This window comes from Thyridium curvatum (assembly GCF_004353045.1).
Source record: "Thyridium curvatum strain D216 chromosome Unknown NODE_7_length_750237_cov_83.650653, whole genome shotgun sequence".
NCBI classification, from domain to species: domain Eukaryota; kingdom Fungi; phylum Ascomycota; class Sordariomycetes; order Thyridiales; family Thyridiaceae; genus Thyridium; species Thyridium curvatum.
Window position 1 is genome coordinate 36,238 of NW_022156762.1, and position 20,992 is coordinate 57,229.

A 20,992-nucleotide genomic window follows, 5' to 3' on the forward strand; every position below is an offset into this window, starting at 1 on the left:
CCCTCATTCTCGAGACGGGCGAATGGGAGAACGTCGTCGTTATTGCTCTGAGGGGGCCGAGACCGTCCCGGAGCTAGACACTTTACCCGCCGCAGCAAGCATCGCCAAAGGTTCCCGCCGGATGACGAAAAAAGACGGGGGGCCTCCTGCTCAAGAGGAGGACGGACACATCCTTGTGTGTGTCGTTCAGGACGGTCAAAGCTATTCAGCCACTCCCTTTTCCGCTCACCTCGCGTCCTCGAGATGCGTGGAGATGCCACTCGTCTGTCTCCACTTGCTATAGCAGTGCCATTTAATGTTATGGTTGAAGCTGTTCGGGCCTTCTAGCCCGCTGACAGGTTGGCGTGAAGAGAATGATGCTTGATCTCATGCCGGGGGCTGAATTTGATAACATGTCGCAATGCACACGCTCTCCACATCAAAGAAGACGAGCCTTGGCACAGTCGACAGCAAGAGCTATCAGGCTCCCTGATACCTCGTGTGCAATGGACCACTGCAACATGCTGGAACATGGCTGTCTCGTTTGATATGTGCCATGATTTGCATATGCGGTCCTGCACACCTCGCAAAAGGTGGGACACTCGGCTCCCCGGGATAGCTTGCTGAGTATAGTGGTCTCTAATGATCTCGTGAGTATCGGCGAGATATTGCAAGTGTGGTGGGCCTTTGCTCGAGTGTTCTGTATGGCCGAAATGTTGTTTCCTGATGGTGTAGAGACGGGCGAGGACAGGAAATGCGGCACAACCCCGACCTCAGCCCGGAGAACCACGTGCCAGTATATGCTAGCAAATTGGCTCTCATCTATGTCGATGAAAGCTTCTTCACATCGTTGTCCCAGGACTCGCAATGGCGAACTGGTCATGTGGCACCCTGCTTGTCCTTCCCAGTGTTGTCACAGTTGAAGCATGCAGAAAAGCCTTCCAGGGCCGCATTGGATCGGAGCTTGAGTCAAAGCTAACTAGCCATGCCGTGGGATATAATCAGCATCGTTCCCGATCAAGGCCACTGCCGGTTCCGTAGAGCAGAGTCTACCGTACGTCAGCGTTGAGATGAGCTGCCGAGACTTCCAGGCAGTGTACACAAAGGGCAGTTTCTGAAATGGATGCCATCAAGTCATGCCCTCCAGCTTCTGGCGGCGCCTGGCAACGAGTCCGACAAATGTTGATAGAGCCCTGGCTGTCACCTTTCACGCTTGGCTCTGAACGCGGCTTGATATTAAAACTTGCCTGGTGCATGGTGTTCGTTGTGTGTGGGGACTAGGTGGCAGCAAGCAAATCGAGCCGTTCGGCGTAATTAATTGGCTCAAGACGCGGAGTGATATATTGCGGCCAGTTCGACGGACCAAGCATAATCGGCTGGGTTGCTTATCCGCCGTGCTGGAGTTTTGGTGACTCATGACGGATCGTGAATACAATTGCACGGGTGGTATGTGTCAGAGTGAGGTCAAGCCTGTCGAGCAAGCTTCGTTGCTGCCGCGCCCTGCATGGTGATGTTGTATGTACCTGAGACTCTAGCCTGGTCCGGGCCAGTAAAGGAGCTTGGCCTGCCGCTGCGGCCAGGAGCGCTTGGGTGTTCAAAAGAAATGCGCTGCAGGCAAGTACCTACAGGCGAAAGCAGGGCATCGTAAGCAAAACACATCGCGACCAGTGCTCTGGCTGCCACACGTGCCTCCGGCGACAGTGGTGTGACCATAGCCAGTTTGCCGAGCCGGCTTTGTGCCGGCATGTTGCGTGATGGAGGGGGGCAGTCCAATCCGAATGGCCGACGAGGGCATCATATTCTGCCCCGTTGGAACAGCCGCTTGCATGAAGCGCGAGCAAGTGGGAATCCCACCCAAACCCGACTCGGTGACTTGCGAGGCAGGTGGCAGGACGAGGTGCTCTGGAAGTGCTACCCAGTCTTTCTGGTGTCGATAATTTTTGTGTCTCCTGCTTCTGAGTTCAATTAATGAGAACAGACTGGAATCGGGGGCCGTACGTGCTCCCGCCAGTCTAGGCAACATTGATGTGAATCAGATAGAGGGAAGGGAACTAATGGGAACTTACCCTCGAAACTATGAAAAGCTTGACCCTCCGTTCCTCGTACCATAGGAGACCATTAGAGAATAGGTGCTTTGAATAGTAGACAAGCTGTATCCCATCTCGTGTCCGGCGTCCCGGATGCGAAAGGGGCAGCTCGCAAAGCAATATCAAATATCAAATAGCAGGGCCCCTGTTTCCTTGGATCTGGTCTAGCTTCTAGATACAATGCATCACGAGCATCTTACGACGCGCCAGCTTGGTTCAAGACAGCGCAGACTCAGGCGTATAGGTGGACTAAGGGAGACAAGGCTGGTGCGTGTGACTGAAATCAACCGTGACTGTGTCTGCCACAAAGAGTGCGTTGACAAGGAATAGAGTTCGAGTTGTAAGAGGCTGAGCACCGGGAGATCCTGAATCAGGAATTCCGACGACCTAGGCTGAAGGCATGTCTTGAGGTGCCAAACAATAAACGTCTCAGACTCAGAATCGGGTTCGGGATCTTGAGCTTGCGCATTCCGTCTTATCACACCGTATGATTTGTGATCACAGAGGCCGCTGAAGTAGAACTGCACGAAGAGGTTTGCCTTAGTGAAGGATATGGAAAAACATTGGCTGGCTGCAAAGCGGGTGTAGGGGGGAGCGGAGGCTATGAAGAGTTTCAACGAGTTCCTCGCCGTGTTGCTAGCAGAGTAATTATCCAGCCTTGACCGGGAAAGGAAAGCAAATCTCGGAGAGCTTGCTTCGGACCAAATATGAAGGATTGCAGTTGTGCCAGAGTCAACGTAGTGAGCAGAAAACCATCCTGGGAAGATGCCGCTGATTGTGAGCGGCGAAGGGTACCGGAGGATGCCAAAGATATCAAGAGAGTGGGAAGTCAGGATGAGCACAGGGATTCCAGGTGCCGACAAGAGCACTCCCTGGTCGCAGCTGTACAGTTGCTGCAGGTGGTAGCCGCCGACATGTGAAGATCCTCCGGATCGCCGCCCACAGTTCGACACTGGTACCAGAGATCGGCAGCGGGTGGAGGGTTGACGAGCACAGCGGTTGCATATCAGTGAAAGACTGATCCTCGAACAGATTCCCAGACCTGGAGAGTCTGTGCTATCAACCTTTGAAGGTGAACATGCACCTGGGCCAGTCCAAGCTTTGGCACGATGCATGCAAGGAGCCGAGAGAGGAAGTGCGATTGTCAGAAGCCTCTCGGCATTGTGGCAGTGACGCCACAAGAAACGCCTGAGTCGGCACCGAGCCTGAGGATCTCCGACTCAATCCCCATGGGGGAGCCGTCCTCCTGTCCGGCTGAATGCATCACCCTGTCGAGTTCTGTGAGTGAGACCAGAAAAATGCGGAAAGAAAACATCAAAATATAAAACGAAGAAGACCGGACTCGACAGAGTAGAATAGCGAGCGTTCTGCAACAAACCTGAATGTAAAGGACGGACTTGCAGTGCATGTATATACCGTATAACTGCTTTGCCTCACTCAAGGCTGGCTGGATGGTATCGCCCCCAAGACTGGTGCTCATATGTGCAGCGGGCAGGAAAGTGCGTACCTTCCTCGACTGACCTCCTGCATGCATGCCTTACTGCGCAGAAGAGAGAAAGAGGCAGGCAAGTACCACAGTCACTTTGAGGGGAAGACTTACACGCCATTTTGGGCAAGTGGCCCAAATCACCACATCAGGCATGCACCTGCCACCTCGAGAATGCCGTAGTGTGTGCGTTTTCTGCTTCTCCGTTTCACCATGGCGGATCGACCCTGCCTCGTCCTTTGTGTCATTGGTCGCAGGCGTTGATGCTCAAACATGTGCCCTGAGTAATGTAGCTACATACAGCCCCGGAGGTATCTCGTACGTCGTACGTTCAATGACTTCCAAGATGTAAGAGGTAGTTACTTCATTTGAGCGCCCCGCAGAATTTAAGGTTGGTCAGAAGGAAAATTAGAGGCAGGGTTCGGGTCCAGGACTGGAAGTACTTGTAAAAGGCCTCCAAGGGAAATGGGTGTCGACAAGGAAGGATCTCAAACCTCGCATCACCCTTTAATTTCCTTCCAACACACCCACCCAAAAAAAGAGCCGTCCACCACCAACATCTCCGAGACGAAACGCTGATGAGTTTCTTCTCTGCCATGGCCCATTCAATTGGCCTCGGCCAGGAATAGATCGCGATGCGAAATTCGACCTGTTTGACCCAGTCGACTCGCTCCGGCTTCGTGGCTTTGATTCTGCGAACACGAGTCCTCGGGGCAAAACATGCAATGCTTGCCATGTACAACCCAGAGATGCCGCGTACCTGCATCCTCATCTCACGACTCCCGTGGACCAGTGTCTCACCAACGCAGGTCGACCACGCCTAGCCTCTCCATGGCATGCATGGTCAGGACAGCAGCCGGACAAGGACAAGGACCGGCCGTCACGCTCATCACCACCTGGCTAGTAGGACAGAACTGCCTCTGTTCAGCCAGGACAAACACACACTGAGCTGCATAGGTACATGTCCTTAACTAGTTACACCTCCAGGACCTGATGCAACTCGAGTCTTCTCGCGGCCCGGCTGCTAGAGTTTCAGCACCTAGGCCTAAGCACATGGCTTCACTTCACTTGGCTCACATCATCATGTCTGGTACGGACATCAAGCTGTTGATAGCGTTGACAATTTCACTGGGTTCATCACTTGGGTGTGACACGGAAGCTTTTCAGGATTTAACGTCCGTCACGGTCGACTCCTTGTGCTCACCACAGTCATCATGAGCACAGAGTCAATTCTGACGTCTTCCCCTAAGCTGTGCACCATGCACGCCACAGCACGTCCGGTGTACGATTCTCTCGAGTTTTCAGCATAACTACGGCTGCTCCTGGGGCGTCCATAGAGCTATGATATACATGTGTAGGAGCTCTAGAGCCGTGAAAGCTCCGATTCCAAGGAACAGCATCCAGATGGGGAAATCGAGGATTGAGGAGAGTCTGATGATGTGGGGGTTTCTCGGTTGGCCGCGATCCTCTAATTACGCCGTGCCGCGCTTTTCTGGCCGCCAATTGTCCGTACTTGATTCTCTTGGCCTTTCATGCCTCGCTGGAGATGGACGCACCGTTTTGGCAAGCCAATGACAACAAGATCGAGCTTTGCCCCAGTTCCGACAGCCGGTTGTCTCAAATTTGCACCTATCCAGGTGTTATGTCACTCTTAGCACAAAGCGGCTACACCGGCCATACCATACACGCATGGTGGTCTGCTCCAATGAATCTAGAATCTCGATCACGGGCAATGTGGTAAACGGGAGGGGCCTGGTCGTGATCTCCTGAAGAAACACCAGTCAACGAGGTAATAACCAATATCAAGAACCTGGGCACAAGCCAGCCCTCCACCACAACCAAGGCATGCTGTTCGAGAACATTGTGGGTCTCATCTGCAGACCCGTTGGGTTGTTACAGATTATCTTCGGACCTGCAAGGCACCCCGAGCTCTTATCGTACCAGACCGCCCAGGAGAGGAGACATACACTCACTGAGTCCATCGAAATTACCTGTACAGACGTACCTGGTAGGCAACGTTAGTCTGATCTCATGAGACGGGCCACTAATGTGCAATCACTGACCAGTAGGGCAGAACGGTACCAGTGTGGGTTGGGGCTGCCCCTGCCATAATTACGATGCACCTTCTCCACGCCCTACAAATCAAACGCAGCGAGTCGGATTGCTTTCTTTCTTGCCGGCCAGACCGTATTGGGTCTTCCATCCCGCGTCGCCGTTGGACATGTTGCAAAGTGGGTATTTATGTGCTCGGGGAATCCCTGTGGCCCATTCATTGGATTGGGACATCTTTCTCACAACCATGACCTCTCTCGCTGAAGCCCAAAGCAGACAGACCGACGACGACTTATGAAACAGTGGGCCGCATATGGCCCCTGTCTGGGGGAACGACTTCCCGTACCTGGATGTGGCACACAGAGACGAGGCAAAGTGCGAATGGACAATGCGTACCTGCGAGCCACCATCAGATCTCCCGCGCCGCATGTGGTCAAGCCACACGAGAAATGAGATCTCGCGCTCTACATACACGCACCCGACACCAAGAGGAGAAGACTGCCACCGCCTTGATTCTCGGCTGATCCTGCCAGCTCGGCCCTTGCAGGCTCTCAGCAATTATATCGCCGGCCTGCAAGCAGAATTGGCACGATGCAACTTTGCGATGCACGACACCTTGCCTGCGCCATGATAGCACTAGCCCGGCCAAGATCTCTCGGGGGATTGAGAGATTACTAGACAACCCAGTGTAGGATCAGTCTCGTCCCCTGGGCACATCTTACCCACACCAGAGAAGACTTGCCGTCTTAACTCTACAGTGACCATGCCGGAGTGACACCAAACCCCACCACAGCCTAGCCCTGCCCGTTTCTGCCCAGCAGGTCGCACACCATATCAGCCTACGGCTCCGTCGGCGCAGCTTCCCACGACCCCTACACCAGCCAACTCGACGGATGATGCCACGATGGCTGTCTCTTTTGAGCCATATACCGCTCCAGTCGGTATTGAATCCTCTGGGGTTCGCCGTGATATGATGACATACATGGTGCCACACTATTCCAGATGCCGTTCCCAGCTCACGTCCCATCCTCGGGGCCAGCCGTCAGACGTAGGCCGTGATGTGTCAGGCCTTGACATGCCCAATCTACTACTCCAAGCCGGAGGGTCGAGGGCCGGCGCAACACTGGTCTCTCGGGACTCCCAGTGAAACTCTACTGTGCCTAGAGGACACAGAGAAACTTAGAGGCGTCTGCTGCTAGCTGCAGAGTTATACCGAAGCAGATGTCAGCGAGGACAACGACACCGCGCGCGCAAAATCAGACAGGGCCTACGTGGTAGGTATTTCGCTTCCAGCTTACGGCTAGAATTGCCAGACTCGCGCGAGGGTGTAGCATTCGGAGTAGGTAGGTAGGTAGGTCGTGCCTAGACCGTTCAACTGCAAGCTTTCTCATTACCCTTGGCCCTGGACAGGGGTGCAAGATCTGCCCAGTGATCTTCCCATCATCCCCCCTGTCACCACCCTGCCCACCACCCTGCCCACCACCCTGCCAGGGTTTGGTAGGAAAGTACTTGCAACCTCGCCCGATTTCCCACTCCCCCACATATACCCTTTGCGGCAATGGCAGTCTATCTCTCACAAGCTCCGCTTATGGTCTTCGAGAAAGACAATGGTCAGAGTCTGGCAGTACCTACCCAGCCAGCGCTTCGTGCCTGGCCTGACCCCGAGCTTGCGGCAGTGGCTCACCCCTGTCGATATCGCACGGCCACCTGCGTATAGGCTTTTCTCCCACGGAGTACACCCCATACCAGAGAGGACTGACTACTCACACCTCCCTACCGTCGCAGAGAGCGACACACCCTTTGCCGAAGTGTGCCGTTTCCCATTGGCCTGTGTCTGGAGCAGTCTCGACAACGGTCATGCTTTCATCCGTGGAGTCAACACACAAAGCTAATGTAAGAAACAGCCAATGAGCAGGACCCAGATATCCCAGCCGACCTGCAATGCTGTTACCCTGTTTCTCTCCACCCTCCGAACTTCATCTTCTCTTGCACCAGCGGCAACCAGGGGATAGCCCATCGAGACTGGCGGCTGGGTGACATGGGTCGACTGAGACTTTGGCCGAAGTACCTGGTCCACCATCGGGCCTGCTCACGGCCTTGTGGTTCTATGAGACCCAGTCTCGAGCTGGTCCCAGGTCGGATGCTTGCCCCGGTCTCATTGGTTCTCCATCAGGCTTCCCTTCATCATGTTCAGGTCCAGGGCATAATGCTCTCTGCGGACACTTGCCGGGCCATAGCATTGCTGGGGGATGGTTTCTCAAATCGCTGCCCACCCATATATCTCGGCCTGGTTCGCACGTTGTATCGTCGATCTGGCGGGGGGGGGGGGGCTAGCAGGTGTCAGTGTTGGTTCTGTGACCCTCCCATGACACGGCATTAGCCATTCAGCCGAGAAGCCTATGGCCCAGGTTTCTGTCATATACCTCTCTGCCTTCTCAATTCGCACCCTACAGAAACGGTGCTTGTGGCTCAGCATTTCCCTGCTTGGAAAGTCTGATATTGCTATATGTCGCTGGATCTCACGTTGCGGCTTTTCCTCATGCGACAAGCCTTAAGGCCCTTTCCCAGAGCGGCACCTCGTCGCTATACACCATCCCAGGTCAGGTACCAGGTACGAACCGTTTCCTGTATTTGGTCCTCAGTAGGCCTATCACCTCTCTGCGATCGCCCGTGCAGGCCATGGTCTGTATTCGGATGCTAAGTCGACATTTCTCCGCTTGGATGGGCGGTACCGATCGGTATTAATTCCACCTCTGTCGTACTAAAAGGCAGGGTTCGAAGGCGGTCTTGCACCCGCTACAGCTACCCTTCACGTCTTGTACTTAATAAGGCTCCTGGGTACTGGAGAGCATCTAAGATCCATCGGCCTTACTCAAACGTCCTTCCACGCCCTGAGATCTGGACCATATAGCTGGTGTCCCCGGGGCCTGAAGCGAGCCAGACCTTGTCCTGATCAACTCGCCTCCCAGAGGGGTAGACCTTGTTAACGACACTGCTGGACACGTCGATTTTCTTTCCAGAACGACAGGGGATCAACAGTCGTCTTCGTCGTGTTCTATTCACAGCCTCCTGCTTCTTCCTGCTTCAAAGGCTGGGTACCTACAGGTCTTGGAGTGCCGTCTATCTCGAAACGTTCAACCAAGCGCGGTGATTATACGCTTCCAAGCACGTAGACGACAACTGCCAACACCAACCTGGGCGACTTCCTCATTGTTGTTCCTAGCAACTAGCATCTCCTCCTAACTCTGCGGCTGAAAAGAAGTTAAGGGACTGGTCGCGGCCAAGGTCAAAGATCTGCACTGAAACCTACGAGCCACCACGGGAGCCCCAACAAGCGCTGTCATCTTCATTGAAGAAACACTCGAAGTTCTTGAAACGCCCTTCAATGCGGTGACAGAGGTTTTCCTGAAGTCGTCAGTCCAACAGCTCTCGGAGTCGAATTTAGGGTGCCGAACCGTCGGTTCCATCTCTGAACGATACGTCGTTGCAGCTTCTTGACCACAGCCAGACGCTACTCGCTGATAACACCCTTTCCAATGCTTGTTTCCAGGCACAGCGAAAGCGAGCAGAGTCTTTGGTCCATCAACAAGTTTGAGGCCACTTACCAGCACAAGTCCACATCCAGTCCACGCATGTCGAACAGCTTTGAGACCCCGTTGTCGACACAGCCCGATTGGCATGGGCAATACTCGTTCCTCCCACCTGGAGAGAACATATTCCCCCAGTCCTACGATCATGTAACCTCGTCCGGTGACAACAATCAGGCGCAGCCGCGATCGGCGGCTGTCGATGGTGGATTGGATATCGAGGTCAAGAACGAGGGTCTCAGTCATCGGCGCAGCCTCGATCCGCTTGGACTGCGCCAGCAGAAGCCACCGACGCCGATTCAGGACCAGTCTCAGTCCCACGGCGAGGCCTTCGCTCAGAAGGCTGCCGAATCTGTCCACGAGGAGTCTCTGCTGTCTTCGGACACCCCTGGGTTGTCCCTCACCTCAAACCCACTCAGTTCCGTCTCCTCGGCGGGCCAAGGTCCAGACATGTCCTCAAATCATGGAGGTGGTGATATCCTGGGAAAGGAGGAAGACGAGGACGTGATCGATGACGAGGATATGGTCGAAGGAGAGGGCGATGTCACTGCCCAACCCCAGACTGCCGCAGAGCGCACCGCTCAGCGAAGAAAGATGAAGCGGTTCAGACTCACGCACCAACAAACCCGTTTTCTCATGAGCGAATTCGCCAAGCAACCGCATCCGGACGCGGCACATAGAGAGCGCCTGTCTCGCGAAATTCCCGGGTTGAGCCCACGGCAAGTCCAGGTCTGGTTCCAAAATCGGTAAGTCTCCCTCCCACGCTTAGGTGCGTCATGCTCAGCTTTCTAAACCTTGATGTAGCCGGGCCAAGATCAAGCGTTTGACAGCGGACGACCGGGATCGCATGATCAAAATGCGAGCTGTGCCGGACGATTTCGACAATGTGCAAGCGCTACATTCTCCGTACGGTGCCGTGCACGGACTCGGGACGCCATTGACTTCACCCATAGATTTTGGAGCTTCATCCTACACAGACCACATGATGAGACCGCTGATGGTGGATGTCAGGCGGTCCGACGGTGACGAGCATCTGTCGCCGACTGGTCTAAGTCCAGCCTTTGGGAGCATAGGATTCAATCCGTCTGCGACGATGAGCAATCCCGACATTCTTTCTCCGCTTTCCCCCACTTCCAATGATCGGTACGGATACTCGAATCACTTATCGAACCCTCTCGGAGGATCGCGAACCTCGAATCCTTTTGCTCGGCAAAATAGCCTCGATACAGGGATTTCGATGCACAATCCTCATCGTGGCCAACAGATACGCCCTTTACAGCCGCTTCAACTGAGGGAAACAATGTCCAGATCAAGATCTGACAACCTTCAGTCACCCCTGAGGTCCAGCATGTCTTGGAAGGGGGATTCTATTGACTACACTACCTACCAGGCAGGGGGTGGGAGTCCTCAGCTTGGCGGTCGGCAACACTCGCTGTATTCAGCTGAAGGTCTTGGCCATACGCCAACCAGTATTGGTGGCTACGAGTCAAGCACCTATTCTGGTGAGTTCCCAGAATTATTTTCTCAATGTTGGCTCAAAAAAAGCAAATATTGACATCATTTATGTAGGTTCGACCGTACAGTCACCCACGCATATCAACTACCCTGGCTTCCAGTCCACTGGGCTACAACAAAGCCCTCAAGGACGCTCGAGACTACGCGCCGCATCGGCCACTCTTCCTCTCGGCCTCGATATCCGAACCCAGTTTCGCTCAGTGGGGGCAGGGCACGGGATGCCATCTTCGGCTCACTCGCCTACGAGCAGGCCAACGTCAACGTCTCAGCTCGGAGTGACATCAAGCTACACGGCCAGCTTCCCGTCTGCTCCTCTGACGGCGCCGCACGATTTCTCGCTGCCCCGGACCCCGGGCTTCAGGTCTTCTGGGCAGGACTATACCATGCCCCAGATGAGCGCGCCCATCGCGCCGCCGAACGACTTCTCCCAGGCCTTCCAGGCGAGCATGTCCGGGTCCTCGAGCACCGCCAGGACGCCGATGCGCGACACGTTTGGGGGCGGCGGTAGCACCTCGTCGACCGGAGACCGCGGTGGCGACGACTTCTCCCAGGACAGCCTGGGTGCGGGCCTCAAGCGGAAGAGGAGCTTCACTCTGCCGCAGAGCGGGCTGCTGGGCGGGACCTCGGCAGGAGCAGCAGGGGCGGGATCTGCGTCTGCGTCGAACTCTGGGCCGACGTACGGCAGTGCGACGTAGGGTGCTGTTGCAAGCGCGCTTGCCTGCCTGCCTCTGCATGAGGAGTTTTTTGTCTGTGCGCCCCTTTGGGTTGCATACCGGTCTGATTCCTCGCCTAGTCCTGTTCGGACTACCACGTTACCGATTCGGGTAATCGAGCGAGGTCTTCTCCAAGGAGAAAGAAATGATGACTTGTTCTTTCCTTATGTCACTCAGTTTATCTTGTGTGTTTAGGCGACTTATACGGGCGGGTAGGGAAATGGAAATTGGTCTTTGGTTTTTTTGGCTTTTACAAGGGTGATATCTTCACTTCTCGAGTCTATGGAAATACCCAATGATGGTTGTCTTTTTTTTGTCTCTTCTTCTCCTTCTCCCATTTTTCTTTCTACCACCCCGTTGATCATCGAGGTGATCGCCAAGCCGATATATTTGTGTCCTACCATTCATCTTTACATTTGTCAACCTCGCGGCGCGCTTGTACCTTTTTCTTCTCACCCATCTTCTTCTCTTCACTTCTTGAAAAAGCTTTGGCGCTTCACCTTGATACACCGAAAACCAGAACCAGAACCCTTTTTTGTACCGAGATATATTGACTATTCAGGGTCATGAGAGACGGATATGACAGATTTACAGAACGATATATTGGGGGCGAATACACGAATCAAAACAATGAACAAACCCAGTCGCAGCCTCACAGTTCCTACTCTTATCATTTCTACCGTGGATAATATTGGGAAACGAGATGACGTCCTTTTTGGCAAGCTCACAGGCGACTTGTGTCAAGCGCTCTACTTTGATTTCTTGGGGGAGAGAGCGGAAAAGGAAGCAAGGGAACCACAAGCAACCTCGCTTGTTGATGTCGACAGAAACACCACACTCTTGGGCAGCGTCGGTGGGCCGATGCAGATGGGCAAAGCGAGGGGCCAGTAGAACGGCGAGAGGTGGATCTAGATGTACATAGGAGCGAAATTCTACGAGGCCTGTATCGGCAACGCAGGGAAGGCATGCCGAGCATGGGACTAAGCAGCATTGTCCAGTCAGTCAGTCGGCCTGCACGGGCTGCATGATCTCACAGGAAGGTCGAGCGAGCGCAGCGGGCTGGCCGAAGGCTGGGGACGATGAGTGAATCGGTCTAAACTCTATGAGCCTTCTCCCTTCCCGCGCGTGCATGCAAGTCGTTTGTCTCCTCTGCTGTGGGACCATTTCCTGCAAGTTGTACACCAGCTTGCTGCAGAGAGGCATTTTATCAATCAATCGAGACCTACGTACCGTTTGACAGCACTTGGAGACTCCGCCTCCCAGGCGATAGGAAGTCGTTTGTCTGTTCGCGCTTTCAGGACTCCGTAGACTGCCATTGTGTCATGTGGCTAGCTGTGCAAGCGGCCCGATCTGGTCATCAAGACGGTCAGTGCCCTCTGCACCAGATAACTAACAAGCAGGCCTGCATGCTTGGTCCAGTCTTAGCCCAAGGACGCAGGGGTGATGGTATGGGACTCCCGCCGACCCAGAAGCGATAAAGAATAAGCCTCAAGCTTTCATTTGCCTCCCCGATACCAGCCAAGTGGTCTGGTCAATCTCGGTCTCATTACAATGTTCTGGCAGGCTTGGGTTTCTTGGTCGTATTGTGACCGTTTTCAACGTTGTCCGTTGCGTTATGGTTGGCTGCGGCTGGCGCCGGCTTCATCTCGGTCGTGGGAGGTTTGGCCGTCGCTCAATCTCCCGACACCCAAACTTTGGGTCTTTGGCGAGCCACGACACACAAACGCCCAAAACCGCATGGGCTTCTTCGGCATCTACCAAGACCCCGTTTTTCGCTAACTGGAAGAAGAATCGGCACGAGATAATCACGTCTCGATCGAGCTTGAACTGGGAGACTCAACTCGTCGATCCACCACCACACCACACACCAGCCGTAATAAACAGGCGAGTCCGACTCCTGGCGTCTCGCTCGTCCCTTTTCTTGGTAGTCGGCTCGCCTTTGACAGGCTCTTCTACGAGTGAACCATGGTGCGCCCGGTGGACGCTTCTCGAAGCTATGTTACCCTACGTTACCCAGACCGGGAAATTCAAGCGTCGCCGGCCCGGCTCTTTCGGTTCGCTGGCCCCCCCCCTGACCATGGCGAGATGAGGAAAGGATGGGGTCGATCATCCGGGGGAAAATGCGTAGGTTAAGCAGACCGCAACCTTCTTGGCTGCTGCTGCTGAGGTAGCAAGCCGGAACGAAATACCAGGGTCCCTCCACTCCTGCTGCGTCTCTGGACACTGGGAGCGGAACTGGCCTTTGGCTGCTGTGTCGGTGACATAAAATCAACCCCGAGGGTGTTTGGTACCGTCCATCGAGAAGGATCTGCAAAGCGAAAGATGTCTTGGCGAATGCGACCCTTCGCCCTCTCTTGTCTCCATACGTACTTTCTTCCTCACCTTGACTTGCGCTGCTAGTTGCAGAGGAAGCTTTGGTGCTACTTTCTCTCGCTTGCATCTTGGGAAGGATCTGCGGAATTCAAGGCGAGTGGGGATAGGCTCAACCACCGTTCGCGATGCGAGCTTGGACGGGCCTTCTGCACACCGCTCTACGATATCTAGGCCCATGCTATCACTTTCCAGTCTTTCACGAGAGGACTGGATCACATCTGAGAATGAGAAGAACCGGCGGCTACAATTGGAAGCCGAGAGTCACGGCCAGGCAGTTGTAGCTACGTCTTCCACAGCATCATGGTTTGGAATACGGGCCAGGCCATCGCGTGCCCTTCTTGCTTCAGAGCAAGGTTGCCCACGATAGAGGAAACGCACGCTTGACAAGCTCGAGGGATGGCGACCCGCATGCTGATCACTGCTAGGCCGCTGCACGGTGCCATATCGCATGGCGGACACGCCTGGGGCCATATGCCCTCGCGGAGGAGGAGGCTGCGTGTTACGCGAGTTCCAGGAGCAAGCTGCAAGGGTTGGGCAGGTGAGAAGAGGGGTTCGATCCATCTTGTCCGCTCAAAATGTGCCGGCAGACTTTGTTGTGCTCACGTTGTGACAAGTGGCTTGTGCTTTGGTACGACTTTGCCGAAGGGGGGACAGGGGCGAGGCATGCTCTTTCTCTCCCTTCCCCCCGCGGACTGTATTTCGAATAGGCTCATGCCTTTGTAACGCGTGGAGGGAGGGAGGCCGGGTACGCAGCATGTGTGCCCCCCCAAGGCCACAGCCCCATGTCTTGCCTTGCGGAAGATCTATCTTGGGACTGAGATGACTCTGTGGAACTCAGACGTATCGCACGTCGTGGCTCGTAAGCCAGTGGCACAGCAGCTCTGTGCGATGGTTTGGGTCTGTTTCGCCGAGAGCCTGCCCATATACGACTGGCTCCTGACTGCTACCAGGTGGCGGGCTCCGTTCGCAAATGCAAGGGGCTTTGGACAAGTCTTTTTTTGATGGGCAGGGAGGTGGACGAAAGCTCGCGTCCGCGTATGATACTCTTGCCACCTTTGACACATGCGGGCACACAAATGATATGTCTGTCCCGCAACACAGGGCCTCGGACAGTACTGTCCGATAGAAACGTTTGGTATTATCGCGTCGTCTCTTCTGTGAAGATCATGATATGGTGCACGCCAGAATGACTGACTACTCTGTTCTTGACTGGTCAAGTACGCCACACGCTCGGCGAGGCCCGACTGTCGATCGAACCTGTTTACTCGTTGCCGACAAGAGAGAAACAGATTCGGAGCTTCTACAACGGGGCCCGCCTTGCCAAGCTTACACAGGACAGTTCAAAACATAGGCCCTGGTCCGGCGCCCCTGTGATGCCTAGCCATGAGGCTAAGGGGTGGCCGCATGGTATGTGAGGCTGTGAAGGAAACCGAACACCGATGAGTCGGGATGAAAAATCTTACGTCGGGTTGTTGTAACGAGTGAAGATGTACGCAGCCGGCCGAGACAACCTTTTGGTCGAGCAAAGATGCAAGAAGCCGAAGTTGGCGGACAAGTCTTGTATCTCGTGTCAACGGGTACCTAGACTCGGGAGGGGTGAGCATATCAAGAAAAGGGGGGGGGGGAAAGGAGCTTCAAGATCGCGGTAACATGTTAGGGTCTGATGATGGAGTTTGCACAGCGTTGCAGAGGTCCATGGGTTCGCGTTCCTGGCAGAGTGGCATCACTCAGCAACTCAGCAACTCAGCATAGAAGCTGGTTCCAGCCCGAGAGCTCGCTATTGGAACCACTGCCGCGCGGTTTGAATGACGAACCAGTGGCTAAAAGAGGTGCAGAAAAGGCGAGGCGGGTGCTTTGGAATACATCCTGGACGACGATAAACTGCACCCTCCGTACCCAATGAGGTAACGTACTCGTCCAGGGCATCCGAATGTCTTTGATAACATCACTGTTGGAGGTAAAAAGAGCCAGACTAGTGCTCTTCTGTCCTAAGCACGAGTAAGCTCGATTAGAGGGACGGCTTCCCGCCACTCTCATTAGAGTCAAGAAAGCAAATCACTGAATAGGAAGGGAACCAATCGCACTGCCCAAGCCACTGAGCATACAGCAAAGCCCTGACCTTACTTGGCAGATGTCCTGGCATCAAGAAGCGAGAGGAAAGCAACTACATTGGCATGCTCTGTGGCTAACCACCGCGATATCGTAACAACTGCACCACACGTGTTCAGCCTGCTGTCAGAGTCTCCTCCCATCCAGTATCTTCCTGGGACCCGGACCATCGTCAAGACAAGCAGAGCCTAGAACAACAATTTTCTCCTGACTGAAGCACGTTCTTTCAACACGGGGTTGTACATATCTGACATTGCGGACAAATCCACACGCCGCCGTGACCTTGGGCCAACTCCAGCCATTACCCGAACCCAAAAAGTGCCGAAGAACGAGATACATCCAAAACCCGGGGGCCGACAATCTACTCGTCTGCGGATTTTACCTGTTTTTTGTCGACTGTCTTGGCCTTTGCTGACAGCGAGTGCAGCAGATTGAGAGAAACCGGGCTCTGTGCACACATTTTGCCTAAACCTACGGTGGCTGGACGGAGTTGCGCGATGTCTTTCCTCGAGACCCCTGCTCAAGCTCAATCTATCTCAGCCCGGATTTCTCAAAGAGCCGTGTATCCAGGACTGGAAGTCACCAGCCGGGGAATTCCCCAATCGTCTTGACCCGTGGAGCTTTTGGCACACGCTCCAACCGTACTAACTGTGGCCCGGCAGCGCTACACCACGATCACTTACAAGTCAAAGTAGTAAGTCCGGATCTTTGCTTCCTACAGATGAGAAATCTTCCTTGTCGATGTTCGTAGCACAATGAATACGTATTATGTGTTGGGGAATCGGGGCTAGTTTGCTCTCCCAGCGGTATGATATCTCTGTCAGCCAGGAGCAAGGAATCCATGACCAGACGTCTTGCTCGTTGACTCGGTCATGACGCAAAACAATTCACCTAAATGTCTGATATGTACTAGTACATCGAGTGGGTAGAGGGGTGTGTTCCTCCCTAGTTGGGTTGAACATCTCGCCTCCAGTCACCAGCCAGGATGGTCAACGCCGACATACATGCACTCACATTCGTCCGTCCACCGGGTCTCACCTACATGATTGTACAGAAAGTCTTGAGTGACCCACGAGCCCGCGCGGGAGTAAATGAAGTCCCCCTAATGTAAGCACCCTGGCTGATGCAGCAGCGAGCTTTGCCAGCCAAGTGACAGGGCATGAGAGTTCTCGACACCCACGGCTGCTTGGCTGGAACTCACCATGTCACCGAGACTCCCAAGGAAGGCCTACTGCCAACAGACGTAGATCCAATACCCCTCTTTCTCTATCCTATTGTGACTTGATGCTATGTATTCATTCGTATTGCATTCTAAAATCGCAAGCTTAGGAAAGGATCGTGTTGTTCTGAAGTGCATTCGCTCCTCATCAAGGGTATCGACGCCCATATGGAACTCGAGCTTCTTCACATCGGAGCAGTGTCAACCATTCACCGCTTCCCGTGAAGTGGTATGCTGGCATACCAAGGATTGTGTCCCAAATACCTCATATCCCTGCCCGGACGGCAGGCTGGACGGCTGACCACCTCAGCGGTGCTTTACTGACTGCCGAGTCTGCCTGCTTATTATTTCATATACAGACCGTTGATAGATGCAGATGGCTGGCATATGCACGACGCATGCTCTACGCGACCCGCCTACAACTTTGGAGCATGGCGAGGTTGGAGGGGGATCTCTTTGATCCGCGAGCACCGACGCCGGCAACGTATCAGCCGGGCCTGCCTGACACCGCTCGTGTTTAGACTTCTTTAAGTTCAAGAGGAGGAGAAGGAGGAGGAGGAATCTATCCACTACTGCGTGCAGGTGGAGGAGGGTTGGGACCGAAATGCCGACCAGCCTGCCGCTGGCAAGGTCAAACAAGTTCTCCCCGCCCAGAGCCCAGCCCAAGCCAGGGGTCGCGGGCGTTGGTCCGGAGGAGGGCAGAGCTTGCGAAGACCGGCCCAACAAACTTCGCTCCTACATCTAACAACAGGATAGGGGAAAGGGGGGAGTGGGAATCCCCCCCAAGGCAGACCGTAGAGTCAACTTGTATTTCGGGGACTCGCCAACATCATGGCCGACGAGCCAACAGATAATGCCAGATATTGACTTGTTAACCTCGCCCATATTGACATATTTTCGTGGTGATGACATGTTTCATATCATGTTAATCAAGCGATATTGTCTGGGCACGGTGATTAATACATGTCTCGCAAGATTGAGTTGTATGGATAAACGAGTTGAAACCCGCCGTGTTGGGGACTCGCTGGACTCGCTGTTGAAGGAGGAAAAACCAGGAAGGACTGGGAACTACTAGTCAAGATAAAAGTAAAGAAGAAAGAACCTGTCCTAATCATTCTCTGGTCTTCTAGTCTCTTTTTCTATTGTAGTTGATGATGACCTGGACCGCAAAGTGGCTGCCTCATGGTGCCGTTGTGACTGGCGATGCCTTCGCAAAATAGCCCTTTTTGGCTCTCTCTCGCGTCCATGAGAGCCCGCGGGGGGCTGTCCCCCTCCGTTGTCGTCTAGCCGTGCTCTACCAAGAGAAAAAGCAAGTCCCTCTCCAAATAACAGTCTGACATCCGTCACGCAGGCCCTTCAGATCTCCCTTACGGTCTCGACGGCTGACCCCGTCTATTGACGCCCATCCTCTGCATCTCGATCGCGACGCCCTCGGCCCTCGCGTCCCGCCCAGCAGCGCTGGCCCTCCTCCTCGTTGTCGTGCCCGAACCCCCGGATGCGCCAGGCGGTGACGAAAGCATGTTCCTGTTCTCGCCCAGCTCCGCCAACTCCTCCTCGCTGCGCCTCCCGCTGCCCTCCACCCGTTCTCCTCCTCCGAGCGCCATCTCGCTCGCCGACGCCGTCGTCTCGCCGCTCCTGAACAGACCTCCTCCGCGCGGCCCACTACGGTCAGACTTGCCGTCGCTGCCGTCGTTCTCGCCGCCGGACCCTCCCACGCCCTCGTCGGCGTCGAGCACGCCGCCGCCGCCAAACGCACCGCCCACGCTCTCCATGGTAAACGGGCTCGCCGTCGGCGCGTCGAGCAGCGCCAGCTCGCGGGCGCCGAACCAGCGGGGCAGCAGCACGGCGCGCACGGGGATGAGCGCGAGGATGAAGACGGGGAACCCGACGGCGGCGACGGTCTGCGTGATGGCAAAGGTGGCGCCGAAGGCGACGAGCTCGACGGCGACAAAGGCCCAGAGGGCGCCGCGGCGGGGCAGGCGGCGCAGCGGGTGCGAGGCCGGGGTCAGGGGCGCGTCGCGGGCGAGGAAGAGCAGCTTGGCCGTGATGCCGTTGGCCTCGAGGGCCTGGACGCCCATGACGAAGAAGAGGCCCGCCAGGACGCCCTGGGGTATGAGGTGCAGGACGTGCAGGAGGGGCCCCGTCATGGTGCCGAGGGTCAGGAGGCCCTGGGCGAGGTTGGAGACGCGCTGCTCGACGACGTGGGTGGCCTTGGGCCGGAAGTGGCCCTTGTTCTCGCCGCCTTCGTCCTCGTCCTGGACCATGCGCGTCACGCAGAGCGACTCGGTGTGGAAGGGCGCTTGGGGGATGAGGCCGTTGGGGAAGGGGAGGCCGAGGATGCCGCCGACGCCCGTGGTGAGGCCCAGGAGGAAGAGATCCCAGTGGAAGCCGGCTGGCTTCTTGAGGGGAAACTCGGTGCCCTGGGCGATGAGGGATGAGACTGTCGGCTGGGGTCAGTGATGATCGGACGGAGCATGCAATAAGGGAAAGCACTCACCATTGTGATCGAAGTAGAAGAGAATGGTAAGTAGGATCGCGAAAGGGATGGCCAGAAAGACATCGCCAACTCCGATGTTCCAAAAGTCGACAAGCCAGCCGCGGTCCACGGTCGGAAAGAAGGCCTTGGAAGTCGGCAGCACCTCCAGCTGCACGTTCTTCATCCGTCCAATGTGGACGAAGCCGGTGAAGAAAATGAGTGTCAGGGGAGTACCGTAGTCTTTGAGGAAGACTCGGATGGGGTGTTTGAAGAGGCTACTGCTGCCAAGCTCACCGCAGACATACGCCACCATGAAGACCATGATGGCAATGAAGATGGAGAGATAGAACGGCTCCTCAGAGCCGAGGCGCTCGAGCACCTGGATTCCCTTCTGGAGATAGATGAAGGCGACGTAGAAGCCAAAGATGTCGCATGGGAACCGGGTGACATATCGCAGCCAGTTACAAGAGTTGGTAACGGCCAGGATCCAGTGGAAGACAAGCGACCAAAGACCGATCCAACACATGAATGCAAGATAGTTGACGCCTGTCGGTTGCATAATGTCGTAGACGGTGCTAGTAACAAGTGTTATCAGCATACGCACCCGTATCCTGTGCTGTGCTAAGGGATGCACATACTAGTTAAAGACAGTGATGGGTCCCGTCACGCCCACGATGACCAGAGGTTGACAGGCGAAGAAGGCAAAGACGACGGCGCCGAGGACGGAGGATAGTAGCACCTCATTCACGCCGTAATTTTCGTGCGTCTTGGTGAACATATCAAGCGAGAATGCCAGGGCTGGGAGGATGCTGTGCCAGTGTCAGTCAGACTGTCTCTATGCTGGCTGACATGGGGTTGGTCTCACTTTGCAAAATACATGTAGATAGTCGCCGGTACGACTCGGTAGTCCCATGCATCTGTCCAATCGCTCCAGTAGTAAGGAGTTCTCCGACGGAGATCGTTAATCATGCCGCGAAAGAATCGGATCTTCCACCAACTCGCCGACTGGGCCCGCTGTGAGGAACCCCCTGCCAGGCGGTCTCGGAGGCTGCCGGCCTCATTGCGAAGGGAGGCAGACCAGCTTCTGAAGTTGAGCCCGGAGCCTCGTTCGGGCCCGGTTCTGTGGCCGCCATGAGCTCCGGGCAGAGAAAGGCTCTCTCCGGCCGACGAGGCTGTGGGGCCGGTCATGATACGGTCTGGGGTAAAACGTGGATGATGAGAGGGGCCGAGTTTGGGTCTGGAAGAGCCTCGCGGGGTTTTGACTCGGACGCAAGGCGAGATTAGAGGTTTGAGGATGCGTGTGAGAAACGCAGCATGTTCTCGATGTTGTCAACGAGATCAATTGGCACGGATGGCCGTTCTGTCGAGCGTGATGAAAACGTTGAGAGGAGAAGAG

General features: G+C 55.1%; 2 protein-coding genes across 2 annotated transcripts; one reads left to right on the forward strand and one right to left on the reverse strand.

Moving 5' to 3' along the window:
- Positions 1-9,140: 9,140 nt before the first annotated feature.
- On the forward strand, positions 9,141-11,214 carry E0L32_001739 (uncharacterized protein; the record flags this gene model as incomplete). Its single annotated transcript, XM_031135851.1, has 3 exons — positions 9,141-9,937; positions 9,996-10,693; positions 10,808-11,214. 3 exons carry the CDS (start codon positions 9,141-9,143, stop codon positions 11,212-11,214), a joined length of 1,902 nt encoding a protein of 633 aa, XP_030989875.1.
- Positions 11,215-18,487: 7,273 nt separating this feature from the next.
- E0L32_001740 (uncharacterized protein) lies at positions 18,488-20,784 on the reverse strand (the record flags this gene model as incomplete). Its single annotated transcript, XM_031135852.1, has 4 exons — positions 18,488-19,560; positions 19,618-20,171; positions 20,235-20,405; positions 20,462-20,784. The coding sequence occupies 4 exons, from the start codon at positions 20,782-20,784 to the stop codon at positions 18,488-18,490; spliced, it is 2,121 nt and encodes a 706-aa protein (XP_030989876.1).
- Positions 20,785-20,992: the final 208 nt, after the last annotated feature.